Source organism: Eleutherodactylus coqui, chromosome 8 (assembly GCF_035609145.1).
Source record: "Eleutherodactylus coqui strain aEleCoq1 chromosome 8, aEleCoq1.hap1, whole genome shotgun sequence".
NCBI lineage: Eukaryota > Metazoa > Chordata > Amphibia > Anura > Eleutherodactylidae > Eleutherodactylus > Eleutherodactylus coqui.
In genome coordinates this window covers 92,365,188-92,381,431 of record NC_089844.1, presented here as the reverse complement: position 1 = coordinate 92,381,431, position 16,244 = coordinate 92,365,188, and the positions used below count along the sequence as shown (strand labels likewise).

General features: G+C 42.3%; 1 protein-coding gene across 4 annotated transcripts in view; it reads left to right on the top strand.

Annotated features, from left to right (window-relative positions):
- Positions 1-3,621: 3,621 nt before the first annotated feature.
- The window catches only part of FMNL2 (formin like 2), a 241,765-nt gene continuing 229,142 nt past the window's right edge, over positions 3,622-16,244 (top strand). For all 4 annotated transcript variants that reach the window (XM_066576019.1, XM_066576023.1, XM_066576020.1 and 1 more), the window contains exon 1: positions 3,622-4,058. In XM_066576019.1, coding sequence (XP_066432116.1) covers positions 3,942-4,058 — 117 coding nt within the window. In that variant the 5' untranslated portion in view covers positions 3,622-3,941. The remainder of the gene's footprint in view (positions 4,059-16,244) is intronic.

Here is a 16,244-nt window from a genome sequence, read left to right as displayed (position 1 = left end):
ATATCTCTGCAGCTCTGTACAACAAGTCATAGTGTTATCCTGCAGACTTACATGTTATGATTCCATGAAGAATAGAACTTTCCGTTTGAGTCGTCAGAATACCCCTTAAAAACGGATACGTCAAATGGACATCAAAAACGGAACCAATCGGAAACCTTTCTGTTCAGTCCCGTCATTCATTGACTATAATGTAAAAAAAACTAAACAGAAGTCTCCTTTTCATTTGATTTCCAATAGTATTGCAGCGGTCTGTGCTGTTACTTCATTGACATCAATGCTCCCTGTTTGGCTGCTTCTCAGATAAAACAACTAAAAGCGCAGATGTGAACGAGCCCTTATACGGTGGTTACACTTCACTGGCCTAGTTTTCTACTCCAGATTATACATCAACCAGGGCCATACATAGAGAAGTGGGGGCCCAAAGCAAAGATTATAAAGGGGTCCTCTTCTGGTGCTGATAACAGCACCACATCCCTAAACACCTGGGACAGATAAATATGGGTGAATACTGTTGCAGAAGGAAATCCCTGCACAACTTGTAACCACTCATTACTATAACGGATGAAGCCAACTTGGTTGGGGCTTCTGCTCTCCAGGGCCACATAGCAGCAGCATGGTCACCTCTGTGTTATGTCTTGTCAATGGATCACATTCATTTCTACAGCACCTTAGACACGGGCTTTCTGGGTTTTTGCATTTTTGATTGAACTGATACAGACTAATGTAATTCTTGCCACACCATTAAAATGAATGGAACTCATAAATATTATTTCCTGTGCTTTCAAAAAACTTTTGACATGTCATAACTAGAGATGAGCGAGAATACTCGCTAAGGCACATTACTCAAGTGAGTAGTACCTTGGCTGAGTATCTCCCCGCTCGTCTCTAAAGACTTAAAGATTCGGGGGCCGACGGGGGGCGGGGAGCGGCAGGGAAAGCGGGGAGGAACGGAGGGGAGATCTCTCTCCCCCCCCCCGCTCCCCGCCGCAACTCACCTGTCACCGGCCCCCGAATCTTTAGAGACGAGCGGGGAGATACTCGGCTAAGGCACAACTCCCTCGAGTAATGTGCCTTAGCGAGTATACGCGTTCATCTCTAGTCATCACGACTTATAAAAGCTTTGATCATTGGGTCTGGGTGCTGAGACCCCCGTCAATCACTGGAACAGAGCTGCTGAAATGGGAAAATAACAAAAATGATTTCCACTTGAACCGATAGTCTGAGTTTGAAAAATTGCTGCATGTCCGATTCTCGGACTACAAGGAGGAGGGTTTCAGAAGGCCATAAGCACAACTATACTTGCAGGCACGGAGTGTGGTTGCGATTTTTCCCAGCCGCTCAGACTCCACGCCACAGCGCAATTGTTTGAAAAAAGTAGCGAGAAGATAGGTTAATACGCGTCCTATCTTTTTTTGCCCGTACAATTAACGGGCGACAATCCCTATAGTAAAAACGAAACCACTGAAATCCCGTTGAAATCAGTGGTTGTGTTTTGTGCCGTTATGCGGCCGTGATAATCACGACCGCATAAGGAGGTAATAATACGTTTGTGTGTTTAAGCTTCTTCCCACAAGCGTGTTTGCGCACATTTGTGTGAGTACAATACGTAGAGAATCGAACTTGTTTTTTTCAGTGGGTTCGTTCTCACACTTTTGCACGTGCATTTTACACACGCTAAAAGAAGACGCAACATGCTATATTTTCATGCGCCTTTTCAAAGGCACCATAGGAGTCTATGGGGGTGAAGAAATACGTACCCGATACCCATGCAATTGCACAATGAACTCTGCAATTTTGCAGGAAAGTAAACACTCCGGTGCTAGAGAGCCTTTTGAATCACGGCGTGGGTGCGTCCCGTGACGATGTGAACGCTCCATAGCAGTGTTAAAAGTACAATAAAATTTGCAGATATGCGCACAAAAAGAACACATCTGGAACTCATTAAACTAATTAGCTATTTCAATCGTTGTGTCTGTGTTTGCTGGAAATGAACATGCCTTGCGAGCGCAAAAAGTACAGAAAAATACGCCAATGCAAACTCAGAAAACATAGTTCCTTCTTACAAAAGTGCCACGCTCAAGCGCATGCAAATACACATATGCGCATGCACAAATATGCTTGCCACAGCGAAATGTATTTACGCAGTGAACAAGGTTGATTTGTGCGCATGTGTGCGCATAATACTATATGTTTTTGACACGGTCTGTTCATATGCGCATGTGACACCGCCCCCCCCCCCCTCCCTGGTTTAAAAGGCTATTTAGTCTAATGAGGTCCAGATGTTTTCTTTTCCCTGCAGTTTTGCACAGCATATTGCGCATCCTCTTACGTACTACATGCGCATTGGCACACCTTCTATAGACTTCTATGGAGCTCTTTGCTCAATGGGTTCTATTCTCTGCGGAATGCATGAGCGGAGCAAATATGCTCGTCTGAAGAAGCCCTTATTGCCATCATTTACCATTGCTAAGACTCTCTTCACACATGTGCTATGGATTTCAATTGTTCCGCTGCGCCATAGGAGCTAAACAATGAAAATCACGCAGCACTTCACTGACACAAACGTGGACCAACAGACCCCTTTACTATAATGGAATTTTGGATCCTATCTGCGGTAGACGCTCCGAACATTGTCTCCGACACAGATGTGAACGATACCTTATCAAACACCTTCTGGACAGAATATTGTAATATTATTTTTTTATATACCAATTACTATTGCAATATTATCAATTCCCGATTCATTATTATTTACACATTTTTGCAATTCTCCTTTTTCTCCACTAATTGTATTATTTATTTAATGCATTTATATATTTAGGAGTTATTGTTGCTCTTATTATCTGGTTAGCAATTGTTGTTATTATTATGTCATGTTATTACTATTTCTGGAGGATAGAACCATTCTTCACTATTTCCTTCTGACACGGATAACTTGTATCACCTTCTGTATCGGGAATGATTGTTGTTATGGTTATATTGTTACTACAGTGTTACAATGGAGAAGTACAATATTATTTACAAACATTTGTAAAGCTGCCTTTTCTCTCCAGGATGCATTAATTTCATGATCTATGAATTATTATTGTGGCTGTTGTTGTTATACGATTATCAATTATTACTATTTTGTATAAAATCATTGTTTGCTATTTCTTTCTGGGATGGATACCGTAATTTGTATCATTTATTGTATCATCATCGTTGTTACGATTTTAATTGCTACTATAGTAGTACAATAGTAACACAGTGCGAAGAATAATCTAAGCACGGTGGTAATAAAATAGCAACAATGATACAATACATAAAGGATGGTTATTATTCCTTCTGCTGATGCAGCTAATACTAGGGGCCTCTTTTGAAGCAACCATGTATTCATTGCAGCCTATGTCTATGGATGCCAGTGAATTATATAATAAGCTAATGTAGGGAGAATTGCAGGAGCTGTCAGTCTGTCCTTACATCCTCAGCTGCTGCCTTCACCTCTCCATAGACAGAGCTTGCAGGATCACTAGAGGGAGCCTCTGCCTCTTCCCTTGGACAATAAAGGGAGTTTCCATGTTGCATTCAAGCTGCTGCTGCTGCTGCCCTGAGCCTCTTGTGCTCCTCACATTAGCAGCAAGCAGCACCAAGCGGGGAGTGGTGTGCAAATTGTGCAACATGCAGATGCCATCCGTGCCTCCAAGACCTAGTCTAGGTATCAAGCCGGGCTTTTTCTGGAGGTCACCCAGGGCCAAGAAGGTGCAGGAGACACCTATGTGCTAGAAGGAGCCTTGGATCTATTATTGCATTGGATCTGTTCCCATCTGTGCTGCTGCTAGTCTTGGGATTGCTGGACACTTTGGGGAGGTGGAGAGAAGGACAGGCAGCTGTGTGTTGGTGACTTGTTAATTCCTGTGGCCAGGAGAGAGGTGTGGAGGTGGCCTTCAACCAGGCTGCTCATCATGGGGAATGCAGGCAGCATGGATTCTAACCAGACTGATTTCAAGGCGCATAATATGCCCCTTAAGCTGCCTATGCCTGAACCAGGTGAACTGGAGGAGAGGTTTGCCATTGTTTTGGTGAGTGCATTGTACCCAGCTTGGTCCTTCGTCTTCCATGTCTTGCTTTTACGTTGACGCTTGCTATGGTGTCCTCCGTTCAAAGTCTACACATTGCACCTTCTGCCTAGGTTGAGATATTATTGCTGCTTTCTCATGCCTTGGGGAAAAAAAGACCCATTGTCTTGATTGTTTGCAAGGGGGTGGTTCGGCTAAGCACGTTTCTTCCTAGATCCTTCCAACCTATTCATTTGAGGGGTACTCCTTCTTTGTAGTAGAAGACATGGGATGATGTCCCATGTGGAGATATTACACTGTAAAGACCCTGCTCAATAGTGGAGGAGAGGGAGGAGGGGGGGAGTCAAGACTAATCTGCATTTCATTAACATCCACAGGGTGTCAGGTCTTGAAATGGAAAGTCAATGACTTCCCAAGGACCGGGTCTTACAATAAAAAAAAAAGCCTAGGGAGATATGGAGTATCCATGTTTTGATTGTAATAGGATGACCAAGGTGGGAGTTGGGTAACACCTTTAGTCGTACGATCGCGTCACGTTCTATACTGTTATATTGCATCGCACCGTGTGCACGTCAATGGTCGAAAGTTGCGACTGACCACAAGTCTGGTGTGATTTTTGAGATCTGCGGCAGAACCGTCGCATCCCAAACAAATCAGTTCAAAATTTCCGAACTGTGTGACTTTTCTGCTGACTTTTTGAGGAAATCTGCAGCATTCAATGACATATGTCCTCCGACCCTGTTGACGTGTGAACACGTTGAGATGTGACATCCCTGTTAAGTCCTAAGGGGCTTTAATTTTTTTTTTTCTATTATCTTTCATCTTGTTTCATGACTACAAGTGCTCTCGGAATATACTTCTTAGTTCCAGGAAACGACTGTGAAGTGATTGTAATTCTATACTGTACACAAGAGCTAGCGTTTCAATGCGTGATTGACAGGAGGGACAGTCTGGACTATAGGGGAATAATAGGGCAGGTTCATGCAAGATGGTGTCAAACTACAACTCCTTCCTTGAGTAAACTGTGATTACGCTCAACACTTTCTGCTTTCCTGTGTGTAACATGATTATGTTTAGCTTACACTCGGTGTGTTAATTATGAAGTGGCTCCATTCTAGGGTTACACCACATCATAGGTGCTAGTGGTCTACGATTGTGCTAAAATCAACCTATATCGCTATACAGTAGCATATTCTACCTGTACAGGTAATGCTAATAGTATGCTACAGCAAAATTCCTTTAATCTGACAGCCAGACATATTGATTGTCTATTTAACAATGTCAATAAAGTTTATTTTAAAAAAAGGAATATATTTTATTTAAAGAAGGTGCTAGACTTTAAGGGCTTCTCTCCGAGATTGTCAAAAAAAAAGTTTACCAAATACAAAAAAATATGTATTTAAGGAAGTGTCATACTTTAAATATCTTCTCCTTAACAATGTCAATAAAGTTTATTGAAGAAAGGACCATCTTTTATCGAAGGAAGTACTAGGCTTCAAGGGGTTTTCTCCTATAGTGTCAATAAAGTTTATTGAAGAAAGGACCATCTTGTGTCGAAGGAAGTACTAGGCTTTAAGGGGTTTTCTCCTACATTGTCAATAAAGTTTATTGAAGAAAGATAATTTAAAAAAAAAAGTGTTAGAATTTAAGGGGTTTTATCAAGAGAATGTCAGTAAAGGTTACTGAAGGAAGGAATATCTTTTATTTAAAGAGGTGTCAGACTTAAAAAGGTTCTCTACAACGTCAATGAAATTTATTGAGGAAAGGACCATTTTTTTTTAAGAAAGTGTTAAACTTTAAAGGGGTATTCTGGTACTATTTTTTGATTTTCTTTTCTATTGATGACCAATGGGTCATCAATAGATGATCAATGGGTCATCAATAGATGATCAGCAAGCACCTGCCACTTGAACACCCACCTCTATGATCCTGGCTATTCAGCTGATATGCAGGGCCGCTGTCACTGTGATCAGAGCAGGAAGCAGAAAGCGCTGAGTGTAGCGCAGTGGCCCGAGTTGGTACTGCAGGCACAACTCCTAGCTGTCATTTCAGTAAGCGCAGTCAGAATGTGCTGACTATATAGCACAGTGACCGGGGTTGGTACTGCAATGCAGCTTCCACTTAATTCTACAGAAGCTGGGTCTGCAGTAGCAATTCGGGCTGCTGTGCTATGGTGAGCATTTTCTGCGTTGACCACAGTGACAGTCGCCATGGGAATCAGCTAATCATCAGGGATCCGAGCGACAGGTCTCCAATGATTATCTATGGATGACCAGTCAGCCATTAATAGAAAAAAATTTTTTTAAAGGCCCAGAATTGCCTTTTAAGGGCTCTCTGCTGTATTGTCAATAAAGTTTATTGAAGAAAGCAATATATTTTATTTAAGATGTTCAACTTTAAGGGATTCTCTTCAAAATTGTCAAGAAAGTTTACTAAAGAATATCTTTTATTTAAGGAAGCGTTAGACTTTAAGAGGTTCTCTCCAACAATAGCAATAAAGTTTACCGAAGGAAGAAAAACTTTTTAATAAACGGTTCTCTGTCAATGTCAATAAAGTTTATTGTCAATAAAGATAGACTTTAAAAGGCTTCCCTCCGACTATCTCAATAAAGTTTATTGAAGAAAGGAGTATCTTTTATTCAAAGAGGTGTTGGACTTTAAAAGGTTTCCCTGTGACACTATCGAAAAAAAAGTTTGCTGAAGACCTATCCAAAATTTGTAAAATATTTCGGGCCCCGGCGCTTATTTTGGATGAGGAATACTTAGTTGCACATTTGTCTTTGAATGAATATATGAGCATAGACAGGTGCGTAACTAAAGGCTCAGAGGCCCTGATGCAGAAGTTGCGCTGGGGCCCCCTCTCTATCTGTACCCGTACCCATACCTAAACAAGGCTGCATAGAGGCTCAACTTGCAGTTCCTGGGCTCCAATGCAAAACCTGTAACAGGGCCCCCAACTATAATGCTTTATTCATAGTACTGGGCTCCCTATATGGAGAGGAGAGGCCGTATGGGCCCCCTAAGGCTCCTGGGCCCAGGTGCAACCGCATCCCCTGCACCCTCTATAGTTACACCCCTGAGCATAGAGCTGTTAGTAGCTGTGGTTCCAGAGGTGAAGCTCAGGGATTGGGACACATAACTTTTTTGACATTGACTATGGAGGATCTCTTTAAAGTTTAATGTCATCAAATAGTTATAAGCGGGTCATTTGTGAGCTGCATAATGTTGCAAAGTCATTAGTTGTCATCTGGAATGTGTCAGTTGTGGCGAATGTTACATCCCTTCCAAATGTGGCTGCCATGATAGCTTGAAGATTGCCCATTTTTTCCAGTCACACTAAGGGGAAAATGTTATATGGTGATGTCACTGCATAACTAAAACGTTACATTGTGATGTCATGCATAACTGAGCATATTTGTCATTCAAGCCTGTAAGAAAGCTCAGTGACAACTCTTATGAACGATGTCATTGTGGCCATATTGGTTGTCACATGGAACATTTAATAAAGTTTTATGAGAACTGACATGAGTAGATGCCCAGTGACCTAGGGCTCTCTCACATGAGCGTATTTTACTGTGGGTTTGGTGCACCTAATATTTGATACCACTCTTACATTGACTCACACAGTGTGCGAAATCATCGCAGCAAGCACTATCTTGGCGTGTATTAAGGAGCTTTACACGAGTGAATGCGCAATTCCACACGCTTAAGCGCAACATTTTTCTCTGCATATAGGTGTATTTTAATGCACACAGGAAAAAGTTTTTTTGTGCACGGGACACATTCCTACCTCGATTTAAGTCTATTTAGCCTAATAAGGTCCAGATGTGATCTTTTTATCACAAAATTGCGCAGTGTATTGCACATTTGTGTGCGTATTGAGTGTGCATTTGCTCACTTCCCGTAGACTTCTACGGAGACCCTTGGTGTGCAAAGGCACACAAAAATAGAGCATATTACGCTGCAGAGGTATTGTTCCATCTCCCTTATTTGCATATTACCCAGAGGAGCATGCATGGCCTTATAAGTCTCCTCACTCACTTACCTTCAAGGTGCTCTCCCTAAGGAGAAAAGATAGCATTCCTGACCCATGTCCTTTTTGGCGCACGTAAAAAAGAGAAATGAGGACGAACGCATTGAAATCAATGGGTTCTATTCTCTGCGTATTGTACGTGCGAATTTTGTGCTTACAAATATGTCCGTGTGAAGCCGCCCTTAGCGCACATTGTGTATTGGGATTATCGGCATGCAACGGATACACTTTATTGCGTACTACGTATGGAAAACGCTCGTGGGATAGAGCCTTTATAGTCATTGCTCTTTTATATTCTTGAAAGGGAAAGGGCTGATAAGATTAAGTGATTGGATTTACTCTTGTTATCAATGGCCGCGCCGTCGCTACACCCTCGCACGGTTCTTGCCGGAGCTACAATTCTGTGTACATTTCGCATATAAATCCGTTCTGAGTTATTCAGCGCGTTGTAAATGGATGACTAACAAATTTTTCAGTGTCAAGTAAATTCCCACACTACTAGTAACTTATTAGCCCGCCATAAGTGAACACGTCGCAGCTCAGCGCACTTGACGACCATTTGCAATGTGTGGCTTTTTCATTAGTTAAGTTTTATTAAGCAAGGTCAAGGCTGTAATTTTCCACTTGGAAGAGCATGCTGGGATTTGTAGTCCAGCACGGAGCACTGCATTTTGAAAAGTGACTCTTCAATTTTTCCATCTTTGTTTGGAACTTGTTATGTGCGGGGATCATTTTTTCCTGTATGCCTGAAAATGTGAGATTTTTTTGTGTTTGTTACTCCATATTTGCTGTGGATGGTAGACAATGTTGACGGAATGGCACGTCCGAATATTCCAGTGTACCAGACGGTTATCCTTAATGGGGCTCGGTAATGGAGAAGAAATCCGCTACTATATTGAATCATAAACGGGGCAAAATGTCCCTGATTCACTAATCGCTTGCAGAGTTATGTAGTCGCTGCCACGATGACGCCATCACTGTCTGCGGTTTCTGGAAAACCACCTCCATTTGCTCATATGGGATCTTCTTGGATCCAGCTCCAGACAATGTTAGGGTGTCAAGTGGGCGGTCACAGTCAATGGGTAATATCCGGTTTTTACCACCTGTTGATGTCACCCATTGCTTCAATCATTTGTAATAAAAAATGTAGTAAATTTGAGAATAGTCTAAACTGAAAATATCTAAATATTTATGGCAACAGCTTCTATACAGACCTACATGTCTCCATAGTAACAGTTTATTAACAAACCTTTGCCTTTTGGTCTGCCCCCTACACTGTGCTAATTTACCAAAGGTATGTTAGGGTCATTTTAGACGAGCCGATTCTTGTTTGAACGAGGGAGTGACGTCACCGCTGACTCGTTAACTTTTCTGCTGCCTGTTTAGTTGGCTTATTCAAATGAGAATCTTCAGAAGTGAATGACTGGGACTGAATGATCGCTGTTGAAACCGAACAATAAGCAAAAGTAGTGAAAAGACGAGTTAAGATGTGATGGTGCGATAACCCCATCTAATACTTGTGCTACCATGGACACATTTTTGCTTGAAATGGTATTGATTAAGGAGTCCTCATCCTTGTATTCCCCTTAACATACAGAACTGGAGCATAGGTACCTGGCCCCTCTCTGTATGCCCTCCCAAGTAGTAGCCACAGTAGTAACACCACCCCAAAATGATAAAGTGCTCATACATATTAGACCAAAGTTGTTGGCTGAAATTTATCAACAATCACATTTTGAGTCAACCAATGGCAGGATGTCAATGCCTCGTCAATGAAATATTATGTGTTTGTAGTTTTCCTTCACTACATGAACACTCATTCCATGAAATATTAGAGATGAGCGAGCGTACTCGGAAAAGCACTACTCGCTCGAGTAATTTGCTTTATCCGAGTATCGCTGTGCTCGTCCCTGAAGATTCGGGTGCCGCTGCGGCTGACAGGTGAGTCGCAGGGGAGAGCAGGCGGGAGAGAGGGAGAGAAAGATCTCCCCTCCGTTCCTCCCCGCTCTCCCCTGCAGCTCCCCGCTCCGTGCCGGCACCCGAATCTTCAGGGACGAGCACAGCGATACTCGGATAAAGCAAATTACTCGAGCCAGTAGTGCTTTTCCGAGTACGCTCGCTCATCTCTATGAAATATCTATCGTGTGATGAAGCGTTCATCCAATGAAATATCATTCGTCCTTTGCCTGGTATCATTGAGAATGTAGAATTTGCTTTAATGGTCAATATAGACTAAAATGTGTTTGCGTTGGCAGAAGGATTGTTCAAGTATCAAGCACCTTCTATCACATGTCTATGGCCACCTTTATGTCTTGCGATGACTGGGGTACACTACATTCATGGACGGCTTTCTACCCAATCAAGATACAGCTGGTTGACCAACTTGTGTCACTTGGGGAACAGTAGTACTGAGACTGCAAATGACAATCGAACGTAAAGAACTGATTCCAGACATACACCAAATTAATTGGAAAAGTTGTATTTAGTTCCATATGTTAATACTTAGTGAGGCTTCTTTGGCACTAATGACATTGGACACATCTCCGTAATATTTGATATACCTCAGCTGATATTTCCCTCTATTCATCCTGCAAACATCTGATGAGTTTGCTCAAAGAAGATGGATTCTGTTCATATTTAATGACTCGACATTCCAGTTCGTCTCTAAGATGTTCAGTAGGGTTCAGGTCGGGACTCTGTGCAGCCGGTCCAATTGTGGAACATCCGTATCCTCAAACCAACGTAAAACAGCATTGGATTTGATGGCAGTGTAGCTGATCATTCCCAGAGTATTGTCACATTGTTGGCGGCAGATAGATTATTGTCTGGAGTAGGGTTGTCAAACTCATTTTCACCAAGGACCACATCAGTAAGAGCTCATATTTGCACTCCGCATGAAAAAAATCATAGCATGTACTAATCAGGTCTGTATTATGGACCAAAATTGCCCATTAAAGTCAATGGTATAGCATAACTGTACAGTGAATACGCATGATACATGCGTATTGGCTGAATATTTATGCATGAAGGCAGGGGAAATTTATGGTATGTTCTTGTCTTTTTTTTGCACAGGTGAAAAACGCAGTAAATACGTGCACATAAAATAGAGCAAGCAGCTCAAATTACGCAGTGAATACGTGCAGTTTCAGTCAGTAAAAATGCTGCGTATTTCACAGACCAAAGCTGCATACGCCCGTGTGAGTGAGCCCTAAATGTAACTGTATGGCTTTGCAGCTCTATGCACTATAATGGGTGTTTCTCCCCTTCCACTTCATTAACACTAAGCTTCCTACTTTAAAAGGTGGCTTGGGTGCCTGGGTAGGGCTGTTAAAACTATGCCACCACATGCGAGTTGCTGGACAGAGCAGTGTGGAGGTTCGCATGGCGCTCAGAATCCAAGATGGCACCCATCCCTGGTGCTGGCGCTGCCCCCTCTGCCAAGCTCTAGCTGTGTCCTCCAAGGAAAATAGAGAGCCGATCCTTCTGCGTCCGGACCTCATTGCGAGCTACATAAAATGACATTGTGGCCCGGATTTGGCCTGCGGGACTTGAGTTTGACACATGTGGTCTAGAATGTCAAGGTACAACCCCATGTTGATGGTTCTTGTCACTACCACTAACGATCTGAGACCATGCCACATAACACATCCCCAGACCATAACTGAACCTCCGCCGTACTTCACTGTTGGCACAACACTCTCAGGCAAAAGACACCCCCTAGGCTTCCTCCACACCCAGGTACCTCCATCTGATCTGAAGATGGAGCAGTGTGATTCGTCACTCCATAAAACCTTTTTCGCTTGCGTGACTGTCCAATGACGATGCACCTTGCACCACTGTAGACAGGCTGATGCATTGCACTTCTTGATAGATGGCTTGTATGCAGCGGCATAGCCCGTATATCCAAAAGCATGCGGTTCCAATCATAAACTATGGCTGACACCTCCAAGGGTCTACACCTTATGTAGCATGGTTTAAGACACAGTGAGATTTGCAGCTAAGGCAAGATCCATTCTACTGGTAGGATGGTCTATGCCGGCTCCGACATGTGCCTTTTTTCTATTTGGATCAACTCTAAGGTTAAAGTAAAGCTGAAGAAGGTTGGAAAAAATCCAGTACCAATGATTTTACTGGTTTGGTATAAATCGGTAAACTCAGGGCACCTGAGAGCAGTGATCGTATTGGCGGCCATGGACGGCTGCCCCCCTTTTAGTCTACAGCAGATTATACATCAGTCTTTTTGTCTATGTCAGGTAGTCCTGTGCCCTCCGCTCCGCACTCTGCTGACAAGTCACTTGTAAGCTAATTTGGATGATTGTTTTTAGACCTGCTCTCCAGCCATTCTTCCGTGTGCTAATCCCCTCTTTTCATGGTGGAATGTGAGATGGGGGAGATTTCACTGCATTTTCTTTGTCCTGGTTGTAATATATATTTACAGGGTGGCTTTTCCTGCATCAAACTTTTTAGGATATGTTTAGATATTGAAGAGCGTTATTTTTGTACTGCAGATTGCATTTTTACCAATTAAAGGGGTTGTCCATTTGTAAACTACTGATGAGCTATCAGCAGGGTAGGTGATCAATAGCAGACTGACAGGGGGAAGGGGGTCTGTTGACAGGGACCCCTGCCAATCAGTTGTTAGTCGGGCCTGTGTGCTTGTGCACTGAGCTGATCTCACTGCAGTAGTTTTGGTATTGAAGGCTTATCTTACACTGAAGTAAATTGGCAGTTGAGCTGCAATATCAAGCCTGGCCACTGCAGTTGGAACAGAGCTGTCTGCTTCCTACAGAAATCAACTGATTGTATGAACACAGCGACAAAGCAAACAGCTGATCGTCGTGGGTCCTGAGTGGCGAATCCCCGACAATCTATTATTGATTGCCTATCCAGCACATAGGTCATCAGTAATTTACAACTGGACAGCTCCTTTTAGTCAATAGGGAAATAAAACCATGACATTGGAATTGAGAAGCTGTGGGCAGCATGTGAGAAGTTCAGTATGACCTGAACACCACATGGGTTTCAACCTCATAATATGAACAGTACCGTTTATAGCAGCCTGTGTTCTGTGCAGGAAGAGGGCTATATTTCTGCTCCCGCTATTTACAAAATACTGATACAGCACATTCAGCCTGTTGATGGTATTGGGGAAGAGTGTAAATTCCTCTCCTAAGGTTGGGAGAAAACTCGAATTTTGGCCTCTGTTTTGTGTCCATAATATGGAAGTGAGTACTGACCCAAACTTCGATTATCATAGGAAGCTTTGATGCTCGGAGTTTGGGTCAGGACACCCGCGGTCAGGCCAAGATGCATTTCCCTATACGGTAGTGTGCTCCTGGCCAAAAGATACCATTATACGGAGAACACAATGTTGTTCAGACAGTTGCTCCGAAAAGTCATTGAAGCCTATGAGTGAGAGTTATCCAATTGCTGTTACACAGGGCTGATGGTTCTTCAGTTGTTTCCTTAGATTTCATTCATAGAACTTTCCATGTCGATTCGTTCACAAGTTGTTGAAATACGAACAACTGTGACTTCAATCCAAATGATGTTTGTCAACCAGCAACTATTTTTTTGGTTGGCTGAAATGAAACAACTAGCAACTTATCGCTCGTCACCCTGTTGGTGGCTCTATTTATACTGGACAACGGTACATTTGGCTTTTTTTTAATCACTTTTATTGCATTTTTCTGGAAGCGAAATGAACAAAACAGGCATTTTGGCTCAGTTTTTTAATGTTTTTTTTTTCTGACTTTTGCCGTGAAGGATAATTATTGTGTTCAACTTATTGTGCAGGTAGCTACGGATGCGATGTTGCCATATGTGTGGGTATTTATTTTTTGTTAATTTTTTTACAAAGAGGGGAAAGTGCGCAGAACAGTTTTTTTGTTATTACTACTTTACAGGGTTTTTTTTACTATTTTTGTTCTTTTTTTATGTCCCTGTGGGGGACTTGAAACTGTGAAGCTTTAATCACTATGATAATACATTGCAGTACTTCTATACCGCAATGTATTACTGCTATAATTAGCGATCATAGGCCATGGCAGACCCGAATGCTATTGTCTGACGACCAGTAATCATGGCAACCCATCGGACCTTTCCGATTTTATTGCGATGGGCCGATAACCGCGGGCTGATTTGATCGTGGCACATAAGGGGTTAATAGCGGGAACTGGTGGACTGTTGCTGCGGCAGGCTGTAAGCTTATGTCCCGGGGAGGGAACATCTCACCTGTAGAAAGAAAAGGTTAAGGCTTGGTGCACTCAGCTTTTTTGGGGGCTTAATGTTGTCCGTGTAATTCCGTGGACAGCACGTGGCCCATTATAACCTATGAGGCTATGCATATGGACTTTTATTCACGCAGACCCACAGGCCATATGAAAAAAACTCATGCCAAGTCCAATTCCTGTCCAGTTCATAGATGAGAAATAAGACATTAAATTGCTGTGAATGTGTATTGTCTGTGTTTATCAGACAGACCACAGGCAGGTGTCCATGTGCTGTCCAATACAAGTTCCTCTCGAGTCCTGCTAGCTCAACTTGCAGTTACAGCCGTGTGCACCAAGCCTTAGGCCAGCTTCACAAGAGCATATTATGGTCCCAAACATGGGTCTAATTATTATCCAAACTCAGAACATCATAGGGATCTATGATTCTTTGAGTTTGGGTCAGTAGACCTGCAGTTTAGCCCTCACCCTCATCTATTGTGGGGACATAAATGAACTTTTAATACACTTGTGTGAAACTGTCCTATCCTCAGGATAGAGGATAAATATCCGATTTGATGGGGGTGTTTAGAGATAATGGTGAGTGATTTGGTGCCGTTTATTCACATGACCACTGCTCAGTACTTCTGTGTAATGCCCAACATGACGATGTTATGTCTGTGTGTGTGTATATAAACAGTGAATCCAGCATAAGTAACCTTGTAAACTAAAATCCTCTTTATTAGATACTCATATTAAGAAATGCATACCTAGAATAAGCCACCACCAATACACACACCAACATGTTTTGCACATCACTGAAGCCATGATTAAGGGATGATGTCTGAAACCTGTTGAAATGCGAATGTGGTAGTGCCTTAGTCTATGTATGCATTTTTTAATATTGATGTCTAATAAAGAGGAATTTAGTATGTCTAGTAAAGGGAAATTTAGTTTACAATTTTCTTAGTGCTGGATCTTCACGGTTTAAATTTGCCATGTATTTATTTAGTCTTGGGACTTTTCTTTGAATGGACCTTTATTTCACTCAGGTGAACTGATCTTACCTTTTTATTGTTACATATCTGTGCAAACAGTTAGAGAACAGAATCTGCAGTCCTCTATTCACAGCCTATAGAACACAACATAACAGGAGGCTCTTCCCACCAGCTCTGAGAGAACTGAGAATCATAGATACAGCCTGCAGAGGGAGAGAATGGGAAGAATATGCAGGATGCAAGTCATTTAATAGCTAGAAATAGTATTATTCCTCATGTACACACATGGCAGCTTATTCTAAAAAGTTAAGTATGCTTTTAAAAAATCGTTTTGGTGACAGCTACCCTTGTTGCCTTCCCTATTTCATGGATATTTCCTTGCTGGACCTCACTTGTATAAACCAGTTCTGTCAGACTGAGCCTGTCGCTCATTCTCGTCCTTTGTGTGCTGGGAAAAGCCTAGTAGAAAAGTCACAAGCTTCATCTTAAACGCTCAAATGAAAGGGATTATTGTGCGTCTTTTTGCAGAGCACCCACTTTGCTGACAATAATGTGTATGTTGTGCATTTTTTCACCAGTGGTCACTGAAGGGTCATAGCTGGGCAGACATTGCAGATTTTACCTGTTCTTTACACCATCACGAATAATAGATATTCATGTGTCATTGCTATTCAATACATTACGGAATGAGTGCACAGAAAAAAAGCACAAAATATAGCCATCGCTTGTTGCATTGGATGGACGTAATTGCCCAGTGAGTGAATCATTTTTCGTAGAGCCTCCTGGGTTATATTTTCTCTGACGTGTATTTGGCTTTCCTACTGACATGCAATGTGTGGTCCAAGGATGCTCTGCTGATCTCCATAGAAACACAGAGGTGTACGGATACATAGGGCATTAAATAGGATGGGCTGCATATATGTTTACTGCACTCCAGGAGGAGAAAACA